Raw genomic sequence first — 16,408 nt, forward strand, 5'->3', positions numbered from 1 at the left:
CAAATCTCCCAGTTCCCACATATGCTGGATACTAGTGACACCTTCTCACAAAGACGAAGTGTAACCAGATCACCCCAGCTCTCTAGCTTCTCCACTGGCTTCCCATTCACATCAGAATCCAGTTAATATTTGACCTGTTTTTTAAAATCCTTCCGTGCACTTTCTGCAACCAACTTCTGATTTCACAGGCGACTTTCCAGAAATGTTTTAGACACTAGATGTAATTTCTGAAACTCACCATGATTTTCCCAGGGAATTGATTGCTGACCCTGATGTCGGTCTCATAGACCTTGATTTGCACAGGACCAGTATTGCTTTCCTGGAAGTAGACCTCAAAGTCCACCAGTCCCTCTGCCTTCTTGCACAGAGCCGTGAGCTGGTAGCGGCAGGTGCCTTGGAAGTCATATCTCTGTCCATCAAAGGTGGCATAGTGCAGATTCCTTGTCACAGAGCATGTGGCGTAGCTGGAGGGGTAACAGCCCCGTACGCCGTTCACTAGCCCGCACCTCTCTGAACGTTTGCACATAGCAGGCACGCATTTGACTTGTCTAGTGGCTGCGTTGCACATGCACCGTGTCCCACATGCCTCATCGACCCAGAAACTCTCACTGGGGGCAAAGGGGCGCCCCTCAAACAGGCATCCACAGCTGCTCTTGGGGATGCATTTGCCCTGGCTCAGCACAAACCCATCCTTGCACTGGCAGCTTTCCACGCAGGGGTCTTGGCAGCTGCTGGGGGCTGACTGGTCCACACACGTGGCTGGGCAGGCTGTTCCACAGAGCTGGTACTGGCTGTTCTCCAGGGGGCACTCCATGGCTGGGGAGTGAAGGACCCACAGATTTAGCAGCCAGTTCTCTCCACGCAAAAGCAATATTTAAAATAGACAGAAAGGGACGTATCTTGTGGGGCTCTTGGAGCCCTCAAATCCCAGTGACCTCAACATTGGCTGAGGGGGCTCAGTATGTTGTAGAAGGTGCTTAGCCCCTGACAGGATCAGGCACATAGTAGGAAGAGTCACTTAAAAACTGGCATCATTTTACCTCAGCCATCCATGTGTTATCAGTGGAGGTTAGATACTCAAAGTGACAGGCTGTGATGAAGGGAGGAATGTACGTACTATTTTTATAACCTCTATGTGTGCCTCAGTTTTCCCATATGCCATCTTCGTTACCCAGTGTGTCCAAAATGATTTTTTGCTCCCAGGGCAAGCTAAGGTCATGTCCACTTGAGCACTTATGTCAGCAACACTTTTGTCACTCGGGTGTGAAAACACACACCCACCCCTGAGCAACACAAGTTTTGCTAGCATAAACACTTGTGTGCAGAACGCTATGTTGGGGTGGGTGATGCTCTCCTGCCAACAAAGTTAATGCCACTCATTGACCTGGTTTTATTATGCTGATGGAGAGCTCTCTCCCATCAGCATCATGCGGCTACACGAGTGATCTTACAGTGGCACAGGTGTATCAATACAGCTGTGGCCGCTCTAAGCTTTCCATGGCCTAAGAAACATCGGTATGAATGTCACCTAGCTGTCTCCGCTGGATGGGGCACTAAAAAGGACTGGCCAAGAGGGACCCCATATCAGTGGAGAATCCAGAAGATAATGGCAAATGCAGTCACAAGGACATTGACACCTAGTAATAAATGACTCCAAGGTGGATGGATTTCCTGGCCTCTAAGCAAGGCCATGGAGCAAAAATCCTCCAGCTCGAGAACAAAGAACTGGGAAACGTGACGTGGGGAAATAAGGGTTGGCTGCTGGCAGGAGTCAGGGCTCTCACCTGGAGTCTGACCAAAGAGCTCAGACGGAGATCTGGTCTACACTACAGAGTTAGATTGATGTAACTCTTATCAATTGATTGATGTGGACAGCTTATGTCAACCTAATTCTGTAGGGGTCTACACTAAAATGTAGCTCCCACCTCTGTAACTCGCCCACTACACTGACTTAATAACTCCACCTCCGGGAAAGGCATAGCACTTAGGTTGATGTAGATGTAGGTGTAGATGTAGACAATACACTGATTACACTGACAGTTGCTGCCTTTCAGAAGCCATCCCACAATGCCCCACACTCACAGTTAAATTGGTGCAAGACCTCCTGGTGAGGACGTGCACCACTGACACAAGGAGCAGAGTGTGGACATGTAAAACTGATTCAATTACTGCTGTGTCTGTACATCACATAACTAAGGGCAAATCTAGACTACAAAACTACACAGGCACCTTAGCATTACCATGGACAGACAAGTACTGTGTGTACAATAGAATCCAGGAGTTCTGATTTCCTAATCACTGCTCAGTACCAAATCACTTGATCATGGTCCCTCCCAAATAGGATTTCTGGGTGTCCATTTTTCTACCAGAACACCCGGTCGAAAAGGGACCTTGGTGACTCTGGTCAGCAGTGCTGACTGACCCGTTAAAATTCCAGTTGGTGGCGCAGCGGGGTGGGCAGGCTCTCTACCCGACTCCATGTAGCTCCTGGGAAACGGCGACATGTTCCTCCAGCTCAGGGGCAGCCACAGGGGCTCCTAGCTCTGCCCCCACCCCAAGTGCCAGCTCCACAGCTCCCATTGGCTGGGAACGACCAATGGGAGCTGCAGGGGCGGCGCCTGGGAGTGGGAGCAGCATGCAGAACTCCATGGCTGCCTCCAAGCAGGAGGGACATATCGCTGCTTCCCAGGAGCTGCCTGAGATAAGCACCACCCAGAGAGCATCCCGCATCCCCTCCCACACCCCAACCCCCTGCCGCAGCCCTGAGCCCACTCCTGCAACCCAACTCCCTGCCCCAGCCCGGAGCTCCCTCCCGCACACTGAAAACTTCATTTATGGCCCCACCCCAGAGCCCGCACCCCCAGTCCAGAGCCCTTACTCTCTCCCTCTCCTGCACTCCAATCTCTGCCCCAAGCTAGTGAAAATAAGCGCATGAACAAGGGTTGGAGAGAGTGAGCAGGGGTTGGGGCGGGATGGAGTGATCAGGGGTTGGGGCCTCGGAGAAGGGACAGGGCAGGGGGCAGGACAAGGGTATTCGGTTTTCTGTGATTAGAAAGTTGGCAACCCTACTTCCAAAACCAGGGCTAGAACTCAAGAGTGCTGAGCCCCAGGCTCCCCGGTCTAACCAGCAGAGCAGACCATAGACCTTGGCATACAAATCTGTACTCACGGCATCTGGCCAGCTGCCTCCATTCCCCAATCCTGACCCCCTCCAGCTGGCAGGCGTCCGCATAGGCCTTCAGGGCCTCACACAGGGCCTTCCTGTAGCCCTCGTTGTGGCACAGATCGTACACACAGTTGTCCAAGTAGACTGTGGGATCCACCTTGCTGTGGCACTGGCTGAAGGGCCCATCTGAGACCTTGGCTATCAGGCCGCATGAGGCCTCCTCCTTGTATTTTCTGGCTATGCTGGGGTCACAGAGCCTGCAACCTCCAATGCAATCATGCCAGCAAAACTGATCCTCATCTTCCACTGCCCAGCTTTTCCCCAGGGCGGCGACACTGGGAGCTTGGTCCCCGTCCAGGGTCCGGAAGTCATCGGCGGGGTCCCCATTATAGTTGCCGCACAGGCCACACAGGCTGTCTGAGAAGTCATTAGGGACGGTGATCCTCAGGTGGTTGTTCCAGTCGTAGTACACCCTGAGGTTGAAGTTGGTGCGGAGGACAAGGGAGGTGCCACTCTGATAGAGCCGAAGGGCCCCGTTGTTCAGGGAGATGGGTAAGTGGACCCTGTTGTTATTCACCTTTTCAGTGAGAAAGAAAGGGCAAAGGTCACAATCGAGTGCATTTACAAAGTGACCTCTTCTCAGATACAGTTTTTCACTAGTATTTGCCTATTCTTCAAAATCCAAATGTTTTCAGGAGATGGTTTTTTTTCAATGACGTTTTGATGGAAACCAAGCAGATTTCAAAGACTGACCTGGACCCAGGACTCCATTCCCCTTCCCAGAAAATTTAGTAATTTTTTATTTTCATTCCATATCAGAATGAAGCTAATTTTCAAATAATTGAAATCCTCTCCAAAATGGAATTAACTTTCTCCAGTCAGCTCTATCTAGTATGATGCTATAATTTAATATTGGTTCAGATTTGGGTCCAGATTCATTGAAAATTATGAGTTGGTTCCATTGCTATTTAGAATTCTAGAATATCAGGGTTGGAAGGGACCTCAGGAGGTATCTAGTCCAACCCCCTGCTCAAAGCAGGACCAATTCCCAACTAAATCATCCCAGCCAGGGCTTTGTCAAGCCTGACCTTAAAAACCTCTAAGGAAGGAGATTCCACCACCTCCCTAGGTAACCCATTCCAGTGCTTCACCACCCTCCTTGTGAAAAAGTTTTTCCTAATATCCAACCTAAACCTCCCCCATTGCAACTTGAGACCATTACTCCTTGTTCTGTCATCAGGTACCACTGAACAGTCTAGATCAGGGGTTGGCACCCTTTCAGAAGCGGTGTGCCGAGTCTTCATTTATTCATTCTAATTTAAGGTTTCACGTGCCAGTAATACATTTTAATGTTTTTAGAAGGTCTCTTTCTCTAAGCCTATAATATGTAACTAAACTATTGTTGTATGTAAACTAAATAAGGTTTTAAAAATGTTTAAGAAGCTTCATTTAAAATTAAATTAAAATGCAGATCTCCCCAGATCGGTGGCCAGGACCCGGGCAGTGTGAGTGCCACTGAACATCAGCTTGTGTGCCGCCTTCGGCACACGTGCCATAGGTTGCCTACCCCTGGTCTAGATCCATTCTCTTTGGAACCCCCTTTCAGGTAGTTGGATTTTTTCCAAACAATTCCAATAGTGGACCCGTGATTTCCGTATTGCCCATTGTAGATGAAAGGGCTGGCGATCAGAATTGCTGGGAGCTGCTGTAAATGACAGGGACTGCACTGGTTAGAGCTGTTAGGGAGCGGCTCCACTGGGAGAGGAGGCTGTGTTGGTGAGAGCTGTTAGCAGCATCACTTGAGGGGCGAGAGGTCTCAAGGAGCTGACTACAATGTCCTGGGGCTCCTGAGGTACCTCAGGTTGGAGATGGCTCTGTTGTACAAAGGCCCTGAGCTGCCTAGATGTGCCTCAGAGTTTCCCCATATCTTAGAGCTTAGGCAGTGTCCTCCTGGATCCAAGAGTGGGAATTCTCCTCAGGGGGGATCTCAGATGAATCCTTGTTACATTAGAAACTGCTGGGGAATTTGTAGAAGGATGGACTCTATAGAGCTGGGATTTGTCCTGCTCCTGCATGACATGCTGTGGGATATGTCATGACTGAATGCTCCAATCTGCATTTATCTGGTGTGTAGATCCTATGTGCTTGTGACAGAGCTGACAGCTCCCCACACTGAGCCACCCAACCTGCTCCCCTCAGCACAGCACCCTCTAGTGCCAGATTAGGATCAGTGCGACTCTGACAGGAAAGCACCCCCAACTGACCCCCGACACCACTCCCTGCTACACAGCACCCGCTAGTGACATGATGGGCATTGGGGTCAGCACCGACAGCAAGGGGAGAGTGCTCTGTACTTGGTTCCCAGACTGCTCCCTACCACAGAGGTCTCACCAGTGTCCTGCTGGGCACTGGCCTTAATACTAACTCAGGAGAAAGGTCCTGCTACTGAGACACCTACACATCTAAATAGTACAGCGCCCCCTATCAAAGTGCTGGTACAGGGGGCACAGCACAGATACAGTGGCAGAGCACCTACTAAATCAATGATAATACCCACTGCAACACCTTGGGGTATTTTTTTGAGGTACTGACCATGCCAGACATTGTCTAGCTTGCAATTCTACGTGGAGGTCGGGGGTGCAGTTTCCTGCCCTCTATTTAGCAAAGCCTACAGGGTGGGCATAGGAGCAGGGTGGATGTGCGCACCCAGCACTCACCCACACAAAGCCGACCTCAGCCCTGGCTGCTGTGATGGTGACTCCATCCACCTGGACAGTCACTGACCAAATGTAGACAACCTGTGTGTTCCCACTGTTCTCGTTCTTGGCCGTGACATGGAAGGAGGGTAGGACGGAGGCATCCCTGCAGGTCTTGACCACCGTGTAGTTGCAGGTGCCGTGGAAATCATACCCCCGTCCATCGAAGGTGTGGTAATGCAAGTATCCCCCGGCCCAGCACGTGCCCCGAGAGACTGGCACACACTCTGGCTGCCCATTTATCATCTTGCAAATAGTTCCTTCCCTGCAGCGAACCACACTGCAGGATGGAATAACTAGTGGGGAAAGACAAGAAACACCAGAACAATCAGTTATATATGAGAGCAGAGTCGGGGCTGAGGGTGGTGTGAAAACCAGGATGATATTTAATGTCCTTGGAATCCTACTTCTTAATATAGCCTGTTTGTGAAATGTACTGAATGATCATTTGATATATCTATCCCCCTACATCCCCTCTATCTATCTATCTACCTACCTACCCATCCATCCATCCCCATACACTGTACCTATCTATCTATCTACTCCCTTGCACCTTTCACAAATCTCTCACAAGTCCCCTGCTGAGGAAATCCCTGCCTGGGCGAGACCTTTCTTGGAGTACAGCCAGCAAAGTGGTCTCCTGTGTCTCCCTCCCCACAATGCCCAACAGAGGTGGTGCAGCCCAGAGGGGCATGTTGTGGACAGCATTGAGCAGGCAAAGGAGAGTGGCTGGGATGTGATGGGCTCTGACAGAGCCCAGCTGACTGATGGCCCCTTTAGGGGCTGCCCCAGCTTTTTTGCTGCCCCAAGTGGTGAAAAAAAAATAGAAGAACCCGATCGAGGTGCTGCTGGAGTGCCATCGAGGAGCAAGACAGCAAGTGAAGGACCCGCCACTGAATTGCTGCGGATTCGGAGCAGGCCGATTAAGCTGCTGCCGAAGTGCCACCGCCGCTGATCCGGACGTGCTGCCCTGACAACGGACACGCTGCCTCCCCTTTCTGTTGGCCGCTCCAGGCACCTGCTTCTTTCGCTCCATTTTGAGCAGCCCCAGGTATTAATAAGCTCCCTGACAGCTGCCCACCCTCCTCGGCTGCGCACGCCAGAAGCAGGACTCAGCAGACACTCTGACCCAACAAGGCTTTTCATCTTTCAAATTGAAATTCTGTAATATTATGGCTCAGGGTTCATGGCTAAATAAAGGGGAAGAGAAAGTGAAAAGGGTGAGAAGACATAATCACAACTATTTTACTCACTGTTTGTGCAATAACCCCTCAGTCATGTTGCAATCAGTGACTCTCCTTTACCTTTGCTGATGCAGCCCATAACGCCGTCTCTGATCTCGCAGGTTTCTCCTCTGGAGCAGCTGTGGGCTTTGCAGGTCACCCCTCGGGTCGGAACACAGGTGCACCTTTTCTGGCACTCATTCATAAGGACAATCTGTCTGGGCTAAGGGGATGTTTGGAAAAGGGGAAATATTGCAATGGAACTGGAAACAATTATTTATAATATTTCTGGCAGTGCTAAACCCAGAATTCTGTGGTGAGGTGTGTGAATGTGCATATTGTGTCATAACATTATTTCTCTGTCTAAAGGCTGTCTGATAGCTTTCTTTGATAGGGTAACAAGCCTTTTGGATAGAATCATAGAATCATAGAAGATTAGGGTTGGAAGAGAACTCAGGAGGACATCTAGTCCAATCCCCTGCTCAAAGCAGAACCAACACCGACTAAATCATCCCAGCCAGGGCTTTGTCAAGCTAGGCCTTAAAAACCTCTAAGGATGGAGATTCCACCACCTCCCTAGGTAACCCATTCCAGTGCTTCACCACCCTCCTAGTGAAACAGTGTTTCCTAATATCCAACCTACACCTCCTGCACTGCAACTTGAGACCATTGCTTCTTGTTCTGTCAATGAGTCCTGCAATGAATGCAAGGGATTGGACTAGATGACCTCTCATGGTCCCTTCCACCCTATGATTCTATTATTCTAATGGGTTAAGTGCTGGTCTGAGGGCCAGGAACAATGCCTAGGTTCTATCCTGCCTTCTGCTCCTGGCTCACAGCATGGCCATGAGCAAGTCACGGCCCCCTCTGTGCCTCAGTTTCTCCATAGCAAGCAAAGTGTGTTTAATCTTCTTGCCTTTTTTGGAACTTTGGGCATTGAGTACTAGCAGAGCTGGGATGCCAGGCTGGATGGGCCAGTGCTCTGATCCATTATAGCAAACCCTTTCCCTGACTAGTGTAGGATTTAAGATGTGTATAAAGCAAAAATTAAATCAGACCCAGACCACTTGAGGTGGTACCTTGTAGTATCTCCCCTGTTCAAAGCATCCACAGCTCTCCTGAGTCACACAGCCCTGGCCATCGAAGAAGAAGCCCTTGTCACACTGGCAGCCTTCGGCACAGGTCTCTGGGCAATCCATGATGTTTCCAGCACAGGCGACAGTGCAGAGGTCAGCACAAACCTCATAGTGGCTGTTGGCAGGGCAGCTCACAGCTTAAATGGAGAGAAGAATTATTGTTATGTGTTGGACAGATCTCATACCACGGGCTAGAAGGAGAGAGACATAAAGGAGAGGAGAACAACACAGGAAGGAGGGGACAAGGACACCTGAGGTTGCTGGTTCACACTGAAAGAGTCTATGAAGAATCCCAGAATTCTGGAATTTTGTTCCCATAAATGCTGTCTCCCTCTCCCCTTTTGTCCCGCACCCAGTGCACCTTGGCTACCTGAGCTCCATCAGTATCACAGACTTACAGCAGAAGGAGGCGCTCCTCCAGGGCAGGATGGTGACCTTGGCCTCTTGGCAGGCCGTCACGTAGCTGTGGATGCTCTGGCACAGGACCTGGGAGTCCCCCTTTCCCAGGCACAGATCATACAGGCAGTTGTTGAAATACACGCTGGGGCTGACCGTGCCGTGGCAGGCAGTGAAGGGGCTGTCAGGGGCTGTGAGCAACCCGCAGTAGTGGTGCTGTTTGAAGACGTCCTTCTTCCTCTCCTCACAAACTGGACAGCTGTTCCCAGCACATCTGTCTACACATGATGCTCCTGAGACCTGGACTTCCCAAGCAGAGCCAAATGCTGCCACATCAGAGGATGTCCTGCCACTGGGGAGCAGGAACTTGCTGTCCTGCCGTCCACTGTAGTTTCCGCACAGGCCACATGTGTGGCCCTGGTATCGCTGTGGAATGGTGACTCTGGCCTGGTAAACCAGGTCGTAACTCACAATGAGGCCAAAGTCAGTTTGCACCAGGATGTTAGTACCATGCTGATATGCTTGGAGCCGCCTGTTGGCCGTGATCACTGGAAGGTTGTGGAACACCCCATCCACCTGTCCAAGACAGAGCATTCCCCTGTGAGACGTGGGAGTGGACACTGGACAGGGGTGGGGACAACACGTTTTCAGATTCTGCTCTCGCTCACACCATGGAGTAAATCCAGAATGACCCATGACTCCAGATTTCACTTTGGAATGACTTATCCTCATCTTCCAAGCTCTTGACATTGTTACCCTGGTCTACGTCTCTTCTCTCATCTCCCCATCCACCCACCTGCCTCCCTCCTGATCCTCTCTCTTTTCCATCCCTATCTCCTCCACCCATGTTTGGCCCACACCTCCTTATCATGACAACCCCTGCACTCAAAATAGTTTCTCACTTCTTTTCCATCTCCCCCTCTCTCCTAAACCCCACTTTTCTCATGAATCCTTCTCCATTGACCAGTTCCCTCCCTCTGCTGTCTGACCAGTTCCCTATGTGTTAAGTTCTATTTGTTCCAAGGTAAACTACAGGCTTCTCAGGGGAATTGATCATGGGACAGATTCTCCAACAGAGAGGCCAGTGGAGTTCTCATGGGGAGGAATTTCATCCCATGTTTTCAAAATATAAGGTATGTAGAGGGGTTTCCCAAATAATGAATATTAATAAAGATGGGGTATGAATCAAGAAGAGAGGCAGAGAAGATGCATCCGAGCTGCAGGATGCTCAGCTTGCCTAACAGAAGCTCTCACATAACAACACCCATGAGTAATGCTTTCTACCATCTCCAGTTTATTGCTGGGGAAATTCTGTGCCACGCGCAATGTAGAATTTGTGCAGAAATTAATGTGCACAGAATTTCCTTCCTTCCCCCGAAATGGGCTGCAGAGCTGCTGGCTGCCACTAGGGGCCACTGGACCCAGCACAGCCCAGCTCACAAATAGAGGACCAGGAGGAGGGGGAGGGAGCTGGAGGCTTCCCAGTTCTCAGCATGGCCTTAAGGAAGGAGGCGTGCAGAAACTCCATACAAGTCCAGAACCCAGCATCAGGCAGTTTCTCCCTCTGGATTCCTGGGCTCTGAGGGGTAGGAGGTGCAGGTGTCTGGGTTCAGGGAGCCCGGCAGTGGGGCTCTGGGGGAGGGGTGTGGGTGTCTGGGCTAGGGGGGGCTCTGTGGCTGGGCTCTGGGGGAGGGGAGGGGGCAGAGAAACAGGATACTGGATTGTCCTAGGTTGTTTTTTTTTAACTCTGTACTCCTGGTGGAATTTTTGTTACAGACATACTTGCTGACGGGTATTCTGAAATAATTTACCAAAATAATTGAAATTGGCATGATGATATAGTGTTGTTTTGGCAAATAAATATGCAGAATTTTGCAGTATTATAAAATATTGTGTTCAGAATTTTTTTGGCACAGAATTCGCCTGGAGTACCAGTTGGCTGTGAGATTCCATCCCATCCTGTCAAAGGCTTCCTTTATTTACGCCTTTGTTGCCTCTTGGCTGGACTGCAACAAGTGACATACCTGAGGAAAGAGCCTTCAGCTCTTACACCAGCTGGTGCAGAATGCTGGAGTTTATCTCCTCAGAAGCACTGTCCACAGGGCCGGTGCAACCATTTAGGCCAACTAGGTGGCTGCCTAGGGCACCTAAAAGCCCGCTCAGGCGAGGAGGTGGAGTAGAGGTGAGCTGGGGGGGGGCACGGGGAGGGCCGCCCACAGTTACAGGGGGGGCGCACAGGGGAACCGCTCCCCACTCTGCCTCCTCCGCTGAGCACACAGCCCCCGCTCTAAGTCTCCTCCAATGGGCACCACAAGCCTGGGAGGGGAAGAGAATTAGAGCGACGTCAGCGTGCTCAGCGGAGGAGGCAGAGCCGAGGTGAGCTGAGGCAGGCTTCCCAGGCGGGGTTAGCTGCCACGGAGGGGGGTGTCTCCCCAGGCGGGGTTAGCTGCCACGGAGGGGGGGTAGCTGCTGTGGGGGGGGTCTCCCCGGGCGGGGGAGGGTGGCGGGCTCCCTGGGTAGGGGGCTCGCTTAGCTGCCGTGGGGGGCGGGGTTAGCGGCAGGGGGCGCAAGGTGGAAGCTTCACCTAGGGCGTGAGACTTCCTTGCACTGGCCCTGACTGTCCACTGTGAACACATCACACCTCTCCTCCGCTCCCTACATTGGCCCCCACAGAACATCAGATCCCATTCAAGGTCTCAGTTCTTATCTTCAATGTACTCAGCTGCATTCCAACAAGGGGAGATACTACATAATTAATTGGATCAATTTCCATGATGAAAACCCTTGTTCCAAAGCTCCTCAAGGCTTGAGCATAACCTTTGCCAACATCACCATAGCCTGCCCGTGATTGGGTGCTCTCACCACACCAGCCCCAAGAGGGCAAAGGAAGCTGAGTAAGGAACCGATTAGTGTGACAGGCCACACGTGAGGGGATTAGGCTGGAGGAGCAACCCCTGATTGAAGGATGAAGTTCAGATGAGTGGGTGTGACCTGGGCTAGTATAAAGCCAGGAAGCTGGCAACAGAAAGGGTGGTAGCGAGAAAGTCTGCAGCCACCATCTGTGTATTAGAGAGGGAAGGAGGGAACCCAGGAAAGAAGTCGGACCCCGGAAGCCTGGCCCTGAGGGAAGAGCATACCCAGAAGAGAGAAGGATGGAGAAGAAAGCTTGTGGGAGGCAGAGGAGGAAGCAGCCCAGGGAGACAGCAGCAAGGCTGGGGACTGATTAGACTATGGCTGCATGTTGTAGAGTCCCTGGTCCAGAACCCAGAGTAGTGCGCAGGCCCAGGTTCTCCTACCAGCCACTGACAGAGTGGCATTGCCTGGACAGGGGGTTCAGGGAGACCCTATACCCTGGAAGGGGCAACCCTATAGTGAACTGGCCAAAGGATGAGTCACAAAGAGGAAGCTGCAGCTCCTGGAGCAAGAGAGGGGCCCCAGAGTGAGAGAGAGAGGACAATAGGGGGAGAGATCACAAGGGGAGTCATTAGACCTGGAAGAGAGCTAATCCCCAGAACAGTCAGAAGGAGGTGCCATCTGCATGTGAGTAGAGCACCCCGTGACACTGCCCAGCAATCATGACATCCATGACAAGGTTAATGCCATCTATAGAAACTCTCAGCAGCCATAAAGGTTATCAAATTTATTCTTGGTGACAGAGTCATTTATGTTGACGGTTAGCACTTTCAGGGTCCAGTTGGCCTTTATCTTATACAGATAGTCATTTCCTCTGAGATGCCTTTAATTCAAGGAGATGTGGGTATTTGGTACAAGCCAGGGTGGTCAAGTCCCTACCATCATCTAAAATTACACTCAAGCATTGCTGATCCTTGAAATAGAGGGTATGTTAAAGATTGATAAAAGCTTCAGGATGAAATCTGTGATCAACAGCTTTGCTCCTTTGGCAAAACTGGACTTTCACTTTCTACAAATGGGAAATGACTGCCTAGGAAGGAGCACTGTGGGAAGGGACCTGGGGGCTATGGTGGATCACAAACTAAATATGAGTCAACAGTGTAACACTGTTGCAAAAAAAGCAAACATCATTCTGGGCTATGTTAGCAGGAGTGTTGTAAGCAAGACATGAGAAGTACACTTCTACCCCGATATAACGCTGTCCTCGGGAGCCAAAAAATCTTACTGTGTTATATGTGAAACTGCGTTATATCGAACTTGCTTTGATCCGCCGGAGCGCACAGCCCCGCCCCCCCGGAGCGCTGCTTTACCGTGTTATATCCGAATTTGTGTTATATTGGGTCGCGTTATATCGGGGTAGAGGTGTCATTCTTACGCTCTATTCCATACTGATAAGGCCTCAAGTGGCATATTGTGCCCAGTTCTGGGGGGCCACATTTCAAGAAAGATGTGGATAACTGGAAAAAGCCCAGAGGAGAGCAACAACAATTAATATAGGTCTAGAAAACATGACCTTTGAGGAAAGATTGAAAAAATTGGGTTTGTTTTGTCTGGAGAAAAGAAGATTGAGAGAGGAGATGATAACAGTTCTCAAGTACATAAAAGGCTGTTACAAGGAGGTGGGTGAAAATTGTTCTCTTTAATGTCTGAGGACAGGACAAGAAGCAATGGGCTTAAATTGCATCAAGGGAGGTTTAGGTTGGAGTGATGGGGTGCACTCACCCCACACTGAACAGGGAAGGGTTAACGCCTCATTTTGGGCTAAAGAAACCATGCCTCCACATCCCTCCTGGGCATGCTTCAAGTGCAGCACTAGTATAAAAGGGAGCAGCTCAGTCTGGGCTGATCGCTGAGGAGGAAGGACACACCTCTCAGGCTCCAGTCTGGGAGCAGCTGGAGCCCCTGACCTTGGAAGCCAGAGGTGCCAAGACCCAGACAGATGCCTGGATACCTACGAACACCCAAGAGGGATCAGAGTCACTGGGGACTGCATGCGCCCAGGGCCGGCGCAACCCATTAGGCGACCTAGGAGGTCGCCTACGGCACTAACATTTGTGGGGCGGCGACCGCGGCGGCCGGATCTTCGGCTGCCCTGGTTGTTGGCAGTATTTTGGGGGCGGGACCTTCCACCGCCTCTGTCAGGGGCAGCATTTCAGTGGCAGGACATTCCGCCGCCTCTGTCAGGGGCGGCATTTTGGGGACGGGACCTTCTGCCGCCTCTGTCGGGGGCGGCATTTTGGGGGCAGGACCTTCTGTGGCCTAGGGCGGCAAAAAAGCTGGCGGCACTCCTGCATGCACCGAGAAGCCCAGAAACCTGGACAACGCCCTGACTACTGCTCTGAGAGACATTGAAGGAAGTGGCCCTGTGGGGACTAGCTGTAGTCCTGTGGGAAGTCAGCATGTTTCAGTTGTGGTGGAACATTGCACCACTGTTAGGGCCCTGGGCCGGGACCTGGCAGAGCAGGGTGGGCCTGCGTCCTCCTACCCTGGTACCCTCCCCCCAGATGGTTGCCCATTGGCTCTGGCTGCTAGGCCTCACTGCCCCACGGGTAAGAGCAACCCCATTGGCTCTGGCCACTAGTCGTTACTGCCCTGTGGATAAGGAAACCTCTTTGGCTCTGGCCACAAGGCCTTACCATGGTATGGGTAAGGACATCCCTACTGACTCTGGCCACAAGGCTTTATTGCCCTGCAAGTGAGGGCACCTCTCTGACTCTGGCCATTGGGTGGCACATCCCTGAGAGAGAGGGCATCTGTATCGACCCTTACCATCAGGTCTTCTAGCCTTGAAGACAAGGGCAGCCAAATTCACTCTGACCACTGGGCCATACTGTCCCGGAGGCAAAGACAATTATGTCAATACTAGCCATTTGGCCTTATCCCCACGAGGTAGAGGGCAGGATCTGGAGAAGGCCTTACCATGATGAGCCCCTGTACGTTCTGCAGCAGGGTGAGTGTGATCCCATACACCTGAATGGACACCAGCTTGGCCATGGAAACATTCCCGCTGCCCCAGGATTCTTTCTCTACGCTGATAGTGAATGGTGTAAGGTCACGGGCATCGGTGCAGGTCTTGGCCAGGATGTAGGTGCAGGTGCCTTGGAAGTCAAAGGGGACCCCGTCGAAAGAGAGGTAGTGGGACTGGCCAGAGGCAGAACAGGTCGCAGATCCAAATGGGTGGCATTTCTGGACACCGTCCACCACCCTGCATTGCTCACCAGTGCTGCAGGAGAATGCCTTACACACAACCTCCCCACCAGCCTGACACACGCACTGCTCCTCGCATGAACCGCTCGGGTGGAAGGTCTCCCCGGCCTGGTAGTAAAGTCCTCTGTGGAGGCATCCGCACTGGGAAATGGGGACACAGAGGTCACCACTGAGAACAAAGCCCTCATCACACACGCAGCCTTCCTTACACCGGGTCGTGCATTGCACCGGGGCATAGAGGTTGCTGCATGTCAGATCGCAGCTGGTGCTGCATAATTCGTAGTGACTGTTCAGGGGACAGGACAGATCTGTAATTAGAACAAAGAGTTAGCTCACATAGCAATGTGCACAATGAACCATCACCAGAAGATGCAATTTTGTTCCAGCTCCTAATACGGTATTCTATTTCCTTGGTTTAGTTAAATAATTGAAGGCACCATCTGCAGTCCAGCCCCAGGTCTGAAGGACTGGATGCCTCAGAGAGACCAGATGATGGGATACAGACAATCTCTCTCCAAGGCGTAAGGTTCCAGTTTGGGTCTTGGATTCATGGTTTCACTACTCGTTTTTTTGTTTTGAATCCAGGTCAGTAGTGGTTAAAATTCATTCCCAACTGATGGCTTCTGTGGGACGAGTTGGTGGGTTCCCAGCCCAGTTCCTAATGTAAAATTGTCACAATTTGAAGCCACCCAGTCCAGGCTCTGATTATGTCCCAGTCTCAGCAGGGAAGCCCGGGACTAGACGGGCCATAAAGTACACTACATCGCTAGACAGTATTTCTCTGGCCCAAGGTACACCACACTGATGGCGCATGTAGTAGGGACACACTACCTGTGTTGTATCCATCCCTTGGATAGAGGACATCTTTAAAAAATGTTCTGCAGAACAGAATAATCTAGTGTTTAGATCAAGATTTACCAGCCAACAAGAATTAACAATCCCCATGAGGCAATCATAATTGAACATGGAGGACTCACAGCAGAATTCCTTAGTCCTCCAGCGACGCACTATAGCTCCAGCTTCCTGACATGCCTCAGCATACGCAGCAACAGCATGACAAATGTTACTGTCCCGCCCACTGATGAAGCAATAGCCATACACGCAGTCCATGAAGTATCCATCGGGGTCCACTTTGCTGTGACATTCTCTGAAAGGGCCACTCTTGTATAGGATGAGCCCACACTGCACTCTGCTACCTCGTTGTTGTTTTTCAATAGCTTCTAGACTTACGCAAGGTGGTATCATTACTGCAGAACATCCTGGAAGGTCTCCTACCTTCCAGCTCTGGCCAAAGCTGATGGGGTTGGGTGCCAGCGTGCCATCCCTCATAAGCATGTCATCCTTCCTGTCCATGTTAAAATTGCCACACAGACCACACACAGCTCTCGTGTAGGTAACTGGCAGAGTCACCGTGGTGCGTCCTGACCACCCGGCATAAGTAACGCTGAGGCCAAAGTCTGTCTGGATCACTGTGGCCCTGCCATTTCTATACATAGTGATTTTCTTATCGAGGTTGAAGGGAAGATTAATCAGGAAACTGTTCACCTGTAAAAGCAAGACACATGGGATATGAAAAATCGCGCACCTGTGGTGGAACCTCTCGCCCCAGCA

General features: G+C 51.2%; 1 protein-coding gene across 4 annotated transcripts in view; it reads right to left on the minus strand.

Moving 5' to 3' along the window:
- LOC123351805 (IgGFc-binding protein-like) overlaps positions 1-16,408 on the minus strand; it is a 117,800-nt gene that overhangs the window by 94,554 nt on the left and 6,838 nt on the right. For 3 of the 4 annotated variants that reach the window (XM_044991453.1, XM_044991451.1, XM_044991450.1), the window contains exons 4-11: positions 15,775-16,342; positions 14,510-15,105; positions 8,680-9,253; positions 8,225-8,418; positions 7,227-7,368; positions 5,884-6,218; positions 3,170-3,743; positions 239-816 (exon numbers count right to left, since the gene is read on the minus strand). In XM_044991453.1, coding sequence (XP_044847388.1) covers positions 239-816; positions 3,170-3,743; positions 5,884-6,218; positions 7,227-7,368; positions 8,225-8,418; positions 8,680-9,253; positions 14,510-15,105; positions 15,775-16,342 — 3,561 coding nt within the window. The remainder of the gene's footprint in view (positions 1-238; positions 817-3,169; positions 3,744-5,883; positions 6,219-7,226; positions 7,369-8,224; positions 8,419-8,679; positions 9,254-14,509; positions 15,106-15,774; positions 16,343-16,408) is intronic. The other variant, XM_044991454.1, reaches the window with a different exon arrangement.

Source organism: Mauremys mutica, chromosome 17, assembly GCF_020497125.1.
Source record: "Mauremys mutica isolate MM-2020 ecotype Southern chromosome 17, ASM2049712v1, whole genome shotgun sequence".
Lineage (NCBI taxonomy): Eukaryota > Metazoa > Chordata > Testudines > Geoemydidae > Mauremys > Mauremys mutica.